The sequence below is a fragment of the Aspergillus tanneri genome (assembly GCF_003426965.1).
Source record: "Aspergillus tanneri strain NIH1004 chromosome Unknown AapTan_7_pilon_pilon_pilon, whole genome shotgun sequence".
NCBI lineage: Eukaryota > Fungi > Ascomycota > Eurotiomycetes > Eurotiales > Aspergillaceae > Aspergillus > Aspergillus tanneri.
The window spans coordinates 3,176,258-3,191,897 of record NW_022984634.1 but is presented as its reverse complement, the minus strand read 5'-3'; the positions used below and the strand labels follow the sequence as shown (position 1 = coordinate 3,191,897).

The window sequence follows — 15,640 nt, the reverse complement described above, 5'->3', positions numbered from 1 at the left end:
AGAAAAAAGATAACTAAAAGGCATCATGACGACGCAACGACCTCGAGGCTTCTGACCAATGTGCAATATATATCTCATGACCGAAGATTCAACGACTGGAAACCATGCATATGACAACTCCTTTCAAAGTGGCACGACACGAGACCATGTACAATTTCCATGACAAATGATTTCAATGACTAAATTCCCTTCTGTTTGACATCTGACAAAAAAATTTCGGGCATTTCACTCTTCCTCTGAATGTTCTTTCCATTTCGATCAAGTTTATCAGCGATACATGTACGACAACTCTGGGACCTGCGGATAATATGTTGCCAATTTGCTGGAGTTCTGCCGTTCTTTTCTTTGTTTTCTTGCGTTTCCTCGTTCGTTTATTGCTTTGGCTATATGATGTTTATGCACCCTGATTTTGCGAGGATTTCAAGACTGTACCAAATTGGATTTGATTTGTTCCTGGAGGCATGCAACTCTTCTGTTCGATACTTAATCCCTGGTAGTCCCATGGCCTGTATTTTAGATTAGCAATAGAATCCACTGATTTACAAGAAAGGATTTGGGAGATCGTACATAGATGACAGACCTCACAATTTTTCTCAGGGAGCAGAAGTTTACACACATTTACACCAAACCAATCAATATATTCTCTATTGCACAGTCTATCCTTGAATCTATATTGCCAGAAACAATGTACGAAACTAGAAAATACAGCCAAAACCCAGTCTCAGTGACTCTCCTTCCAAGTGATCTCCAACTCAATTGGATGGTCGTCCTGCGAAGCAAACACTGTGCTTTTCACTCGACCTTTGGGGGCTTTATCTGCGAAGAAAGTCGTGTTTCCGCCATAGGAGAGCTTGTTACCCTCAGCCTAGATAAGCATGAGCGTTTCAAATCATATAATTCGCATGCATGTATGTATCCATAAGGGGAAGGAGATTGGAAGAGCCACTTACGCTAAACTCCGTAGCAGCTGAGATCTGAGGACCGCAGCTAAAGCCATCCTGTTCAAAGGAACATGCGCCCTTGCTGGACTGTAGCGTAAAAGAGGTATCTATTATACATTGCAGAGTTAGAAACATGATACAATATGAGCCACTACTGCTCAGTTGAAAGGAGGCATTTCAGGACGAACCGGATGTCTTTTTGATTCTGAAGGTGGCGCACGTTCCGGAGGTGAACCATTCCCCGTGGCTAATGATGCAGCCTCTGCGTTGGCCCAGCGTCGAGATGACCAGGTGGCCTCGTCCTGAGAAAGGAGCGCCGGTTGTTGTTGGTTCGGACGGTCCCTTGGTTGGAGTGCCTTTCCGGGGCGATTTTGGTTGGTAGCGAATACCCCGGAATGGGCAGTTGGTCTTAGCACCGTCTAACATCGGCTTTGTGTTAGTACCAAGTAGCCCTTACCGGGTGGTTTGAAAAATATGTGTGAGAGAGAGAGGGAGAGATAGTACCTGGCGCGGACGGGACAAATGTGCCTGTCTGCAAAGAACCGGCAATATTGAAGTAGTACCACACTTCATTCAGAGAGCTATGTCGACACCGGAGAGAGACATAGGCGCCATGGGCATTAGACAGAGCATCCTCGATTTCACGACGAGTATATGTCTTAGAGTAAGATGGCACAATCCCAGCGTCGGCAAGGGTCTAATCGATACGGGTTTATTCAGAGATAGTTTCGCTTGAGTTTGGGTTTAACAAGCAGTGAAGAACAAACCTTGTACGTAGGGAGACTGTGGAAAACTTCAACTGTTTTATCAAAATACTCTACCACTTCCTGCTGGGGATAATATTCATCATAGCAGTGAGTTTCCAGGGTGCTGATACAGGTGCCGTGCTTGTTCCACTCGTGCTCCCATAGATGCGAGTCATCACCTTGATTATCTTTCCAGAAACGACGCATTTCATCCAGGAGATCAGATCTACCAGAATCCACTAATATCAATGAGATATTACTGTACTTCCTGGCCGGGTCACAAAATTGGTCGAAGCTACCATCACACAAGTCTGGCCTAGAAAAGAGAGGCGCGTATCAGTGTCCAGGCCAAGAGTCACAAATCATCCACTTATAACTTGTCATCGAGCTCACCAGAGTCCATGGATGGTCCAAGAGTCCTCCGGTCCAATAGCAGGGTCGGCGTCCCAGAATTGGCTCTGAAGGAACTGTCCACTAGGATAATTGAAGCAGCAGGTATTTTGGCCATGATACCGCGTTTGACAGCTGAGTTCCGGTTTGGAACAATGCTGGAATGTGTTCTGCGATGGCTCAGATTCTGATCCGGACAGCGATGATATTCCCAATGAGCCCGTCAACACCTTCAGTACCTGCTGTGGTCCTGGGAGTCCCTGGAGTAGTCGTTGCCGCAGTGAGCTTGCCACAGAATCATTATCATTGATAGGAACAATCATGGCGCCTTCTGCAAAGGTCTTTTCCGCCTCAACACTTTTGAGATTTAAACCGGATCGACAGAATGTATACAGGTGATGAAGAGAGTAGTAACTACCACGACGATGTATTTATAAAAGACGCAACTCTAATGATGCTGAAAGTTGACCACATCCCTGACAGATGGATGACTCAGCAGTGAATCACATGCAGTCTGTCACCTGATAAGATAATGCCAGATCGAGCTATGGAGTATTACCAGTATCATTGCACGGTATTTGCTGGATGAGAAATAGGAGTAGAGAGGTGATATACATGGAGATATCCAATGGTCCCTATTCTGCAGTCTTTCCATCATCGCGCGATTCTATTTCTTGGAGTCGCTCCTTCCACAGTCTCAACACCTCAAAGCATACCTCCACAGCAATGAGCAAGATAATGATCCACTCCAGCCGGAGCCCATGTGTCTCACTCAGTCGCTCCCGGAGAACGCTGGCTATTTCCTGCGCATAATCCATTTTTTCATTCAAGAGCTTGATGCGGATCCCTACGTCCAATGCCCTTCCTACCTGTTCATAGTACCCTTCTAGGCCAAGCTCATGTCGACTATCCCAGAAGATATCCGGTAAAGAGTCGGTGAGCTCCGAATAGAGGTTCAGCTGTGCACGCACGCTCAGTAGCTGACCAGTCTTGCGGAGGATAAAATCTCTGGTAAAGGGGAGGCGTGAGCCCTGTGAAAGAAGAGTAGGGATCGGTCGAGTAGACTCAAAATAGTTCGACAGCGATGTCTCTAAAACTGCTAGCTTCGTACTTCGAGCCAGTCCAGAGGAGAAGGCCACTTTGGTCAAGACTGTTTCTACCGACTGTCTAGCAGCCAGCTGTGACTCGAGTTCAGTACTACTGGGCTTGGTTCCAAGGATGATGGTGTCACCCTTGATGCTGCTATTTTCTCGGGCGGAGTCTTCGACATATTCCAAATCTTCCGTCTCCAAATCATCAACATGAAAGCCCTCAGCTGCCGGAAGTAATGTCCTAGTCGCCAGGAAGGATGTAAAGCCTTCAGGAAGCGACCATGCGACGACTGTACCGGACGGGAAAATGAAAACGTCGCCCACTTCATCAGAAGGCAAATCTACTGCCGCAGGATTGCTCATGCGACGGACTGAGTCTAGGGGAACCTGGATGTGAAGGACTTGAGGATATAGACCCGTCTCGAACGGATCCGTCTCGTAGCCTTTGTCTTGGAGGATAGTTCTGACTGTCCGCATATTGAATTGTTCCGATACGGCATAAGCTGTCACAGTTTTCTTATAATTTTTGGGTCAAATAATCAATTGATGTTTTTCTGGCATGAATTTGCAATGGCCCGTACTTTAGTTTGATACAGCCCTTGCTCTTTGAGTTGGGCCTTGGATAAAAATCCATCCTTGGATCTTTGAGCTTCCACTGCAACCCTGCGCAACGAAGTCGGTGCCGCCGGTGATCTACCACTTCTTCTTCGCTGCTTCGGTGATTCAACAAACGATTCGGCCGTCGCATCGTCAGATTTCGCGAGTTTCTGGTTGAGGTAAGCGTTTGAGGAGAAGAAGTCCTTTCGGCGGGGAAGGCTAAACGGCGACGACGCATGAAGGGATTGGCTCCGGGGCTGTTTCACTAGCCTGAACACTGCCGGCCTTTTACAGGTCAAGCAGACATAGGGTCTTGCGAACATGACGGGAAGGGACGTAGAATTGATTAATTGCAAATTCTAGAAATACTCCATCACGATTGATACCGATTGATACCGAAGAAGGGTGAACTGCTTAGTCAGTGGCCAGGTCACCTGCAGCTCGTCACTCATCCAGACTCCTCCATCGGCGAATCCCATCCCAGTTTCAAGCACGGAAACAAGGCTCTCGCCATGGACGCGCCTGGCGCGACAGAGGCTACCGATGATTCCATTCAGGAAATCCAAGAGTTGGAGACGTCTGCCGGACAGAGTGCCTCTCAACTAGCTACCGATCGCAATCGATGCAGGGAGAGCGGGAGTAACGAAGGCGATCACAATGTCAATGACGACGATACCGAGGAAGGTGCGGAAGATTCGGAAGAGGAGAACGAGGAAGATGAGGATGATGAGGAAGAGGATGAGGAGGAGCCCCGACTGAAATATGCATATATGACGAAGCATTTAGGAGCAGTTTACAGGAATGGAGATGCAACGAGCTCCTTCCTCGCTGCTGGGGACAAGATGGTATGATTTTCGAGTATTTTCAGATGTTCACAAAAGCTGAGACCTGCTTAGATAATTGGAACACACAATGGGAATACTGTAGGACTGCCTCCTTGCTGGTTTGGGAGCTGTCAATGACTAACTCGCGCAGCATGTGTTATCGCTCCCTCTATTCCAGTCACTCCGCGTATACCATGCGCATTCCGCGAGTGTCACGTCTATATCAATCTCACCATTTCCTCTGCCCTTAGCGAACCTCAGACCAGAAACCTTCAGCAGAGTTCCCGAAGATACAGGCCACTCGATCAAGTCCTCCGGGGCCGCCAGCCTTCGAGGGCGGCCAAAGTCAAGCTACCAGCCAGCCATCCCAGCTACGCCTTCAAACTCTATTTACGTTGCAACATCTTCTATAGATGGGAATGTATGCGTCGCCTCTCTTGTTGATCCAAAGGACATCCTCTTAAGGAATTTCGGCCGTCCCGTTCAAGCCGTGGCGCTCTCCCCAGATTACAAAAGCGACCGAACATTCCTGTCAGGAGGGCGGGCGGGTGATCTGATCCTCACAACAGGTGGCCGGGTGGGTGTGAGTACAAATTCTACGACCATGGGAGGAGCTGCAGCTACAGCTACCAGCTGGCTCGGTTCCTTGGGCCTAGGGGCCAATACGGGAAAAGATAGTATCTTGCATAGTGGTGAGGGGGCTATCAGCACGATAAAATGGTCACTGTCTGGTAAATATATTGTTTGGGTCAATGAAGAAGGTATCAAAATCATGCGGTCCCACCTACATTTGGAGTCGTCGGACTCAGAACTCGCCTGGAAACGCGTAAGCCACATTGATCGCCCCAACCTCCCTGGGTGGGAAGAGATGGCCGGCGTCTGGAAAGCGCGTGCTGAATGGGTTGACGATCGCTCTTGGGACAGCGAGAGCACGTCCAAGTCAGGAGAAGTGTCTCATGATGATTCTACCCCGACTTGGTCCATTCCCACCAAAGAAAGGGTGGAGAAGTTGGTGGTTGGTTGGGGAGGCACCGTCTGGGTCATTGACGTCTATCCTGATCGGCCAAACAAGAGTAACAAGGATCGGAAAATTGGATCCGTGGAAGTTTCTACTATGTACGTGCCGTGCTCCAAGATGTGGGCCAATTGCTCATCCAATTCTAGATTACGCACCGATTGTGTTATATCAGGCATTTCGCTATATACCCCTAACCTGGTAGTGGTTCTTGCATACATTGAAGCAGAAATAGATGTCCCGGGAGAAGAACGGACTAAACACGATGGTCGTCCTGGGGCGCGTCGTCGGCCTAGAGGTCTAGAGCCGGAGCTTCGCATCATCGATATCGAAAGCAAAGAGGAACTCAGTGCCGATACACTTTCAGTTAGTCGATATGAAACCCTGACCACGTCAGACTACCACCTATGTGCCTTGCCCCCTTGGAAGATCGACGTGTCCGTTGCTCAACGGGGGGCCCTAGAAGCCCTCGGAAACGGACTGTGGGATGCGACCATGTACCCCGCGCGATTGTTTAGTTCAGGCGCGAGTATACGTAGCACAACAAGCAGCGGTGATAAAGGCTCTATCAGGGCGCCAAGCATATATTCGTCGCGACGTGTTTCCGTCGAGGAGCCATTATCAAAAGAAGTTCAATCCATTGCAGGCAATGAGGGCCCCAAAATATTCATCCACAGCCCATATGACTCGGTGGTTGCACTCAAAAGGGATCTTACAGATCGCCTGGGATGGCTAGATGCCCACGAGAAGTATGAAGAAGCTTGGAAGCTACTCGACGAGCATCCCGAGGCAGCTGGGACTTCGCATCAGCCAAGTGACAGCGTGCCCGGTACTCCCGCACGATCACAAAGTAGCCTTGGTGAGTTTTTTGCCGATGACAGATCCTCAGTGACAACTACGGGTCGAGGGATTGGATCTGCTGCCGAGTACGAGAAGGATCGTGTTGGAGAGCTTTGGATAGAGCAGCTTGTGGATACAGGCCACTGGATAGGTGCTGCCGAAGTCTGCGCCAGAGCATTACACACCACCCCTAGATGGGATCACTGGATCTGGGTTTTTATCAAGCACGATAAGGTAGATGAAATTTCATCTGTCATTCCAACGAGCTTACGCCCACCGCTGCCCCCGGCCACTTACCAAGCCATCCTTGGCCATTATGTTTCTGAAAACCGACATCGACTCCGAGAGCTCGTGGATTTGTGGTCATTCGACTTGTTTGATGTCAACAGCGTTGCGACAAATATCAAGGAGCAATTACAACCTGAAAATGTGGCGCCTGAATCGGAGGACTGGCGCATCTTATTGATTTGCCTGGCCAAGCTGTATCTCGCGGGCGGCCATTACGGGGAGGCTTTACGTTGTTATATTCGACTCCAAGATGCAGACACGGCCATGGCTTTGATAAAAGAACACCGCTTGCTAGACGAACTCTCTCACGACATTCCAGCGTTTATTATGATGCGTGTGTCTAAGGAACAGTTGAAATCGGCACCCGTCGCTGAGCTCGAGGAAATCACGTCCGAGCCTATTAGGCTCCTCGTCAGTGAAGCGTACACTGGAATCGTTCGCCCAGAGACTGTCGTGAATCAACTGAAAGCGACCCACCGACTTTTATTCTTATACTTCTACCTCCGGGCTCTATGGCGTGGGGAGTCGATCCCTCATGGCGCCGCAAAGCCCCGAAGGGGCCATGGTGCTCACATTCGGGACGCGGCAAGCAAGTTAGCCGCTGACGAAGGGAAAGCCCTGGTTGACACTTTTGCGGATACGGCTGTAGAGCTCTTCGCGGATTATGACCGCCTACTGCTGATGGAATTCCTGCAAACCAGTACCTCGTACTCGTTTGACATGGCCGTCTCCATATGCGAGGCCCGTCATTTTACCCGAGAGCTTATCTACCTGTTATCCAAAACGGGCCAGACCAAGCGAGCGTTGAATCTGATTCTGTCCGACTTGAAGGATGTCTCGCAAGCCATCACATTCGCCAAGTCCCAGAACGAACCAGATCTCTGGGAAGATCTTCTCGACTACTCGATGGATAAGCCTCGTTTCATCCACGGGCTTCTCGTAGAAGCCGGGACATCCATCGACCCGATCAAACTGGTACGGCGCATCCCCAGCGGATTGGAAATTGAGGGCTTAAGGGAGGGCCTTTCACGCTTGATTCGAGACCATGATCTGCAGGCCAGCATCAGCCAGGGCGCTGCAAAGGTCCTTCAGAGCGAGGTCGCAGTTGGCATGAATACCCTCCGACAGGGTCAACGTCACGGTATCAAATTCAATATTATCGAAGATGACAAGAAACACTCCGAGTCTCACTCCGAAGTTTCCGGCAAGGACGAGGTAAAAAGTGACGCCGACACACAGAGCACCCCAACCCCAGTAGCTGCTTCCTCAACGTCATCATCACAAGCCGGTAGATGTGCAGGATGTCGTCAGTCTTTTCATGCTAATGGTAAGAATGAACTCTTCTCACTTCACACCTCTCTCAATTCTGCGCTGAAAACCGTTGAACTAAACGACTGTTTCTCACAGAAAAAGAGGTCCTCGTCGGCTTCGCTTGCGGACATGTCTTCCATCTGTCCCACATTCATCCAACGGAATCTCCCACCCCCACCCCCGAGAGTCAGTCGGCCGCCCAAACACCCAGACCTTTCCCACCGTCTCGTTCCCAAACCCTGGATGAAGTATCTCTGTCCGCGTCCAGAACCGTTGGCCCTAAGGTGACGACTGCCCGGCTCCTCCGGGACCGAATCGGTGACGGATGTCGCATCTGTGCTTTGGCTAAGCATATCGATATCATTGGGGACCCTGACACATGAGGTCGACTTTTAGCTCTTTGTTCTGGCTCTGGTGTCGGCTTGTGACTACCAGAAGGATGGCTGTAAGTCACTCATAGTTCGGTCTAGTAACTGGTCCGTCCCATATTAGCTTCGTAAGCTATGTCTGTCTATGTCGAAGAACGACTGCTTATATAGGCACAGCCTTTTTTTTTTATATAGGAGAGATCAGTGATTCCGACGTATCATTGACCAGCCTGGTCTGGAGACCAGCTTCCTCATTACAACTACAGGCGATATTAGTATGTTTCTTAGAATATACCCATGGTAGTATAATCTACAATGCAAGTAATGTTGAAACTTTCAAGGCTCAATTAGAGCGGATACCTGCCGCTTTAGGATACAACAATTGCCTCATTATCATCAGGAACAGAGAGTGTAATCACCGTGCATCCCATTACAAACATGAAACATAAACATCTCCCCACGTAAGATCATTGAAACCATAAATAAAAAGCATGATCAGTCATACCAGATGCTGCTCAAGTCTGTCTTTGGTAACATCAGATTTGCAAAGCCATCCAGCCCCGGTAGCGATAATATCTGACTTAGATAGCCACGAAGCAAACAAGCGTCATACCCAATGCCAGATACACAGCATGCATTCCTATTTCTCCATGAGAAACCCCGGCGTTTGGAGCAGGGGAGGCAGTAGAAGAAGGAGCGCTAGTAGGAGCTGTGGTAGTGCCGGCCGTTTCAGTTCCAGTGGTCTGAGAGCTGACTGGGTAAGTGCTCGAGTGCTCGCCCGTAGTCGAGACTGATGGAGCAGCAGTAGTAGTCTGAGAGCTAACATAGGATGTACCCGACGGCTCACCAGAAGACACAGTCGAGACTGGGGGTATGGGAATTCCAGCTGTCTGAGAGGCACTCTCACTCGAGTAGTCGCTGGAAGACACGGAAGGAACAGGAGGAACAACAGTTCCAGTACCAGGGTTACCATGAGTCTCAGAGGAAATCGGGGGATTCTCTGTGACAGAAGCCGTCAAGGACGTGACTGACGCGGTAGGCGGAGCCTGTGTAGCAGTGCTAAACGTAGTCGCCGAGAAGGCAGGAGGGCTCAGAGTAGCACAGATAGTATCGGTGACAGTAACCGTGGCAACACCTGTAAGACCAAGTTAGTAATTGAGTAACGGCAATGCTTTGGCCGGAGGAGAACTACTCTCATCAGAATGACTTACCATCGCGAGGGAAAAGGCCAGGATAAAGGGGAGAGTGTTCTTCAATGACAGCTAAAAATGGAAGAACAGAGAGTCAGGAGAACAAACAACTAATCGAGAAGTGGACCTGAAACTTGCCAGCCGCACCGTTGGTACCATAGAAACCATCCAGCACTTCCATGGCATCTACAATAGTCAGCAAAGGAGCTTGCTAGAGAGTTCACAATGAGGAGGAAGATTTGCATATACTCACCATTAGCGAAACCCATGGTAGCGAGGAGCCAGACCACCACAAAGGTCATAAACTTGCTCATCGAAGGATAAGCCATGTCTACTTAGTAGCCGGCGTGGAGGTCTACAGAAGTATTGAAAAGTCTGGGAAGGTAAAAGAAAGATTGACGCAGGCAGGGTCGCAGAACGAACGTAAATTGGGGCAAGTTGGATAACAGAGATGGAAACGGGATGAAAAGAGAGAGAGTTGAGAAGAGAAGAGAAGGAGAGAAGGAGAGAAAAGGAGAGAAATAGGGAAAAGGGCCGAAGGTGGGAGAAAGCTTCTTGTTTTGGAAGGTGCGACAGAGCACATCCGAATATGGAAAGCACGACAGGAGCAGACGGTGAACGGTGAATGCGGGTAACCTCTGCAACACCATCGGCTGATTCTGACGGCCCCTGGCTCGGGTCTGCCTTATTCACGGAATCCTCGAGTAGCTGACAGTTGGAGTTGTAGTTGAGTACAGGATAGGAGATTGAAGTTGTCGCAATATTCATCCAGTGTCAGCCCTTCCATTACCTAGGTAGTATACCATAAAATACACGTAACAATACATAGGTATAGTATATGCCAGCGGTACGACTCATTACTACTCTTAGGTGCTCCGTTGTAAGTAGATAGATGTGCGTGGGCTTTCCGGGGCTGTCATACAGATACCTCGAAAGCCAATCTAAACTAGGTGGCAAAGGCAAACGCCCTGTTAGATCCTAATTCTATAGGTAGAGAATCCGGTGGCTTTGACCACAAGCGAGCTTAAATTAAACAAGATTGGATGCTATAGTCATGTTTATATTTTCTACACTATGATTCCCTGGCAAGACACTTACCTGCACAGATCAGGATATATGTAAAAGCTACCGATATTTCCGACGTACCACACCTGAGAACATGTACCAATTTGATAACATAGCCTAGTTTTTTATTGCCAAACCAGGAAATCCCCTCTAGTTCACTCCTTTCCGAATGAAATTGCCCTTGCATCCCACATTTCCAGATACATTTCTTATACATGTCGACGACTACCTACATAGGTGCCAGTAGAGGTAATATCAACCCATACTGAAAAGTATCCACTCTCTATAAAAATGGCAGACTAATTAACTTGGTTCCCTTAGTACACACACATATGGAGCCCACATCGGCACGACCCGGGCCCGGGTGGAGCAAACCACACATAGCTGAAAGTGCCTTGGAAATTGGTCGATTTGGCTGCATGATGACATCACCCCAGGCCACATATCAGTCCGTACTGCAACAGAGTCTCTGATGATATCACTTCTCCCGGCCCTTCACGACTTCTCTCGGGGATTTCACCAGATGCATGGAGTATCAGCTACTTAAGTTGTTTTACATATAGTAGAAACTCTTCAGTTATGTCAATGTGAAGTCATAAAAGGCTTCTAGGTAACTATTTATGGTGGCCCCGAAGGTTGACATGTTTATGCCATGGGTCATCGGGCGATCGGAATCATCACGTTCCATTTCCAAAAAGGGTCCCAGGAACAAGATTAATAGGACAAGCTAATTATGCCTTTAAATTTAAGGTACGGACTGGAACTGACATGTCGACAGCGCAGTTTAATATATATATAAAACAAGTTTATTGGCACAATCTCTTCTCCTCTATAGTAAGCAATCTTGCTCATTACATAACTACGCAATTATCTTCCCTATTATCCACGAACAAACTGCAATTTAGCAGGATGTTCCCTGTAGCTGCGATTGACTAGATAGATAGGTCAAGATCACCACAAATGCATATTTATCAAATCTAGAAGCAAGATGCAGGCATACCTAAACTCCAATTCATTACTGGACTCTAAGGGACTCGGGAGAAGGGGGAAACGGCCGGAGGTTCCATTAGTACCTACCTCCTGTTTACAGAGTAGGTACTGTACCCATCTTTCTTATTTTATTAATATCCCCAGTATTTCATACTGAACGAATCCGGGTAATACCAAAAGTACCATACCAAGCCCCTGTATTTCACAAACGGTTTATCTCAGCACCACAGCCATTCAGAGCTCTTTAACACAGCCGGGAGATTAATCCGATTTGTAATTTGGAAACAACTCACGGACCGCATCCTTGAGTTTCTGTAATTACAGGATATTTATTAGTTATTTTTTTGGATCCATCCACCGACCCACTTCTCAGGGACAGCTCGGTACGGTCCCCTGGGCCATTCATGTTGCTTTATTGCTGTCCTTCGCATAGGATCAACCTACTAGGCAATCACGACACACTACAAAAGTACAAAGTACTCCATTGTAGTAATACCATCTCTCGGTGGAGCGCCACTAACTATAGTTACTCATTTAATCGAGTGCTCCAAAAAAAAAAAAAAAAAAAAAAAAAAAAAAAAAAAAAAAAAAAAAAAAAAGATGTAATACAAAGGTTCAGCTGTTTAAAAGTGGGTATTAACAAGACTGAATGGCCAATACTAGATAAGTTTATGAGGTTTATACGTGTATTCTGAACCTCTGTTATGTAACAACAACGATTGCCATGATGAAACACCCGCTGTTCGTAGAGATCGACCATGTTCTCCAATCTGGTGCGTAAGTCAGGCAGCAAAAAAGATTTGCTCATGGTAACACCTCCATCGACGCGTAACCATCATCACATCTGCCGAATGCATGACGAAAGATGATAGTCCAAAAAAATATGAAGTTAAGCCCAGAGAGTATCAAACGACGTGACAGCAAAAGGGTCAACACTAGTGGAAGCAGAAAAGAGGAGGCAAATTCGAAGAAAATGGCATAGGGTATCTATTCCGTGTTTCGTCCCCTGGCCAAATTCTCGAATCCATAAAATAACAGATACTACACCTATAGTCGTGTATATTTTCAACAGCCCATAAAAGAGGGGGTAAAATAGCAACAACAGCAGCGCCCATGATGAGGTTTTGGAATTATAAAACAGAAGTGGTAAATGAGAGGAAAATAAACAATGCAAAACAGGGTATCATTGCTCGGGAGCATGTGTAAAATCCCCAGATCCAGCGCCCTGAAAATAGAGCACAAATATCAAACTCCGACCAAAAAAAAAAAATAAATAGTTTAAATGCCTGGACTGACGCGAAGTGTCAACTCCTTACCGCGCACCAGGCGTCGGTCAAGAAATCAACTCCCGGTAGCGAATATAATCGCGAGATATAAGAGTTTCGTAGAAAACGCGACATTAGTAGGTCAGTTTGACCTCCACTCCCGGGCTCATAGGATCACTACCGTGGCCCGATGCGCTGTTCAACACTGATGCTTCGGAGATCTCGGCTATCATGTCTTGGCCGTCCGGAAGTTCACGAACAACATCATCGTCGACCATAATCCTCATTCCATTCTGCTTGACGAGAAGAACCCGGACTATGCGCCGTGGGTCAATATGCTGCTTTAAAGATATCTTTTCCATCAAGTCACGAACAGTCAGTTCCGTGAGGTAGACTGCTCGGTAATAGTTGTCCCGGAGTTTGTCATTTCGGGGGAATCGAACATAGAAACAAGCAACTGCGGTGAATGTTAGCACTGCTAGCACTTGTTGGTGAAATCTTCTTAGTGCTTACTTGGTCGTGGCGGGTTCTCTGCTGGCGGTCTGTATGATGGATCAATATCGACTGCCTCGATGAAACCCAAGGAAACATTAGAATCCGAAGTGGGAACCCTCTGTACTTTCACCGGATGTTTTATGATTGTCCTGTCCTCAGAGGTATCGGATAAAGATTCCTGTGGAGCGCTCATAGATCCACGACCTCCCGAATCATAGTTGTAATGCGCGTGAGGGTTCGTGAGATGAAACGGTGATTTCGGTGAAATGGAACCGCTCATTGGAGATAGATTCCGAGAACCCGATGATATGTCAAGCCCGAATTGAGATCCTTGTTGGCCCTCTTTCTTGCTGAAACGGCGTGTGTCAGGCAGATGAACAGGAAACAGGTCTGGATCATCTTGCTCGTCGCCACGCAGTGATAGAATGCTCACGGGTCGAGTTGACGTGAACATTTCTTGCATCAGTGAGAGCTTGACATGGAGATCGTCTTCCATAGACATCCTGTCAGGCCCGTCTTGAGAACTCATGGACCAGGCTCGTCGGTGTTTTGTAACCTTGGAAGGGCGAAGATCGGAGTTTTTGTTGAGAGGCATCGACCCATTGGAACGCTTCCGCTTGCTGTAATTACCGGCACCTATCTCGGCTTGAGCGATCTGCTGCCTAAGCTTCTCAATTGACTTCTTTACGTGCGCGATATCATTTGACAGTTTTCGTTCGGCACCGTGGTCCCGGAACAGCTTGACCTTGCAATAACACACCTCCGCATCTGTATCAGCGCCTGAATTCACACCAACCTGAGAGACCATCTCCGTCTTTGCGCAGAGTCTTACTGGGATGCCTTTCACTCCCTTGGAGTGGCTGAAATCTGTTGACAGGAAGTTAAATCGGACAGAAATTGTGCAGCCTGCGGGTCCATTAGCCTGGTTTGCCGCCCATGTGACACAGAATCCATCGAAAGACGAGCTTTCAAGCTGAATTTGCTTGGTCTTTTGATCATCAATCCCTCCTTGGATTGGATCAACGAACTCTACCGCTTGGAGTTTTCCACCTCGTTGGTGCGCCTCATTGAATCCGCGACCCTCCTTCCATAGTTGCCAACAGGAGGCGGGTTTTGATCTTTGCTCTTTGTCCTGGAAAGAAACGCGGATATATGTTCGGTATTGTGTTGGCTGCGCACTTGTCGCAGGCGGAGCTGTATCAGCAACGGAGATGGAATAGGCCTGACCCTTGTTTAGATACGACACTGGGATCTCATCTTGATCTTTAACCATAGCTGTCGGGGCACGCAACGTGATATGGTAACGAAACCTAATGAACATCAACATGAGCATTCTGTACTGGATACAACTTAAAGCAACACTCTTACTTTTCGCTCGGCGTTTCGATATTCAATCGATCCGAGTGCGGTACAGTCGACGTGACCAATTGTGAAGGCACATTTCCTTGTATGTCCACATCATTTAAAGACAGTTCATCCACAGAGTCATCCATGGCATCATAGCCTGAATCACGATGAACCAATGCGCCGGGCCCAAACGTTGCTTGCTGGGCAAATGGTTGTGGGTTATGAAAGTGTGGCGGGATGTACTGTTGGTTAAATTGATCAAGCCCCATAGCTGAGCCATCGGTGGGTAAGGTGGCTCCTGGTATCTGCTGCGGAAGAGAAAGGGGGCTCATCAGACTCATGCCCACGGGGGTGTGTAGGTCTCCCGCTTGGCTGCGAAAGACCGCCCCCAATGCACCTGAGTTTGGAGTATAGTAACCTTGCTGTTGGCTCAATGAATTGAAAAACGATAGGGAGCTCGGGTCGACAAATGATTGAGCGAACCGCATGTCATGACCGTTGTTAAGAGCATTGTCATTGAGCTTCATACCGTCATCCATGTTGACTCTGGGGCGGCAATAACAGTCAGCCCGGAGTCCCAGGATCCCTGAAGAGAATATAAAATCGCCAGAAGGAGGATGAAGATCAAAGGGATGGAAAATAGGGGAAAGTGTCAGTGCATACCTATCCGGGGTAATGGGAGGAGCAGGAACTTGACCGAAGGGAACTGCATTGCGGTGAGTGCCGGAAGAGACGATGCAAGGGAAAGTCTTCTGAAATCTTTCGATGAGGTCTCCGTCTGGTTTTTGAGTGCTTTGTCTGGAGAGTGCATTAGCACGTACGATATGAGCAGGACTTCGAACGATAGGTGGAGAGTCAAATACCTATTGTTGAACAT

The 15,640-nt window shown here is 48.0% G+C and overlaps 5 protein-coding genes across 5 annotated transcripts; 1 reads left to right on the top strand and 4 right to left on the bottom strand.

Annotated features, from left to right (window-relative positions):
* Positions 1-721: 721 nt before the first annotated feature.
* Positions 722-2,400, bottom strand: RNY1_2 (T2 family ribonuclease; the record flags this gene model as incomplete). The annotated part of the gene is made up of 6 exons (XM_033572281.1): positions 722-865; positions 951-1,048; positions 1,130-1,360; positions 1,446-1,638; positions 1,709-2,003; positions 2,081-2,400. 6 exons carry the CDS (start codon positions 2,398-2,400, stop codon positions 722-724), a joined length of 1,281 nt encoding a protein of 426 aa, XP_033425596.1.
* Positions 2,401-2,712: 312 nt separating this feature from the next.
* ATNIH1004_007661 (RMD1 family protein) lies at positions 2,713-4,088 on the bottom strand (the record flags this gene model as incomplete). Its single annotated transcript, XM_033572280.1, has 2 exons — positions 2,713-3,684; positions 3,750-4,088. 2 exons carry the CDS (start codon positions 4,086-4,088, stop codon positions 2,713-2,715), a joined length of 1,311 nt encoding a protein of 436 aa, XP_033425595.1.
* A 189-nt stretch (positions 4,089-4,277) lies between these two features.
* VPS41 (Vacuolar protein sorting-associated protein 41) lies at positions 4,278-8,426 on the top strand (the record flags this gene model as incomplete). Its single annotated transcript, XM_033572279.1, has 4 exons — positions 4,278-4,610; positions 4,662-4,688; positions 4,741-8,059; positions 8,140-8,426. 4 exons carry the CDS (start codon positions 4,278-4,280, stop codon positions 8,424-8,426), a joined length of 3,966 nt encoding a protein of 1,321 aa, XP_033425594.1.
* Positions 8,427-8,992: 566 nt separating this feature from the next.
* On the bottom strand, positions 8,993-9,870 carry MUC2 (uncharacterized protein; the record flags this gene model as incomplete). The annotated part of the gene is made up of 4 exons (XM_033572278.1): positions 8,993-9,546; positions 9,623-9,673; positions 9,749-9,787; positions 9,855-9,870. The coding sequence occupies 4 exons, from the start codon at positions 9,868-9,870 to the stop codon at positions 8,993-8,995; spliced, it is 660 nt and encodes a 219-aa protein (XP_033425593.1).
* Positions 9,871-13,055: 3,185 nt separating this feature from the next.
* Positions 13,056-15,640, bottom strand: ATNIH1004_007658 (grainyhead-like protein; the record flags this gene model as incomplete). The annotated part of the gene is made up of 5 exons (XM_033572277.1): positions 13,056-13,378; positions 13,435-14,726; positions 14,785-15,309; positions 15,427-15,561; positions 15,627-15,640. The coding sequence occupies 5 exons, from the start codon at positions 15,638-15,640 to the stop codon at positions 13,056-13,058; spliced, it is 2,289 nt and encodes a 762-aa protein (XP_033425592.1).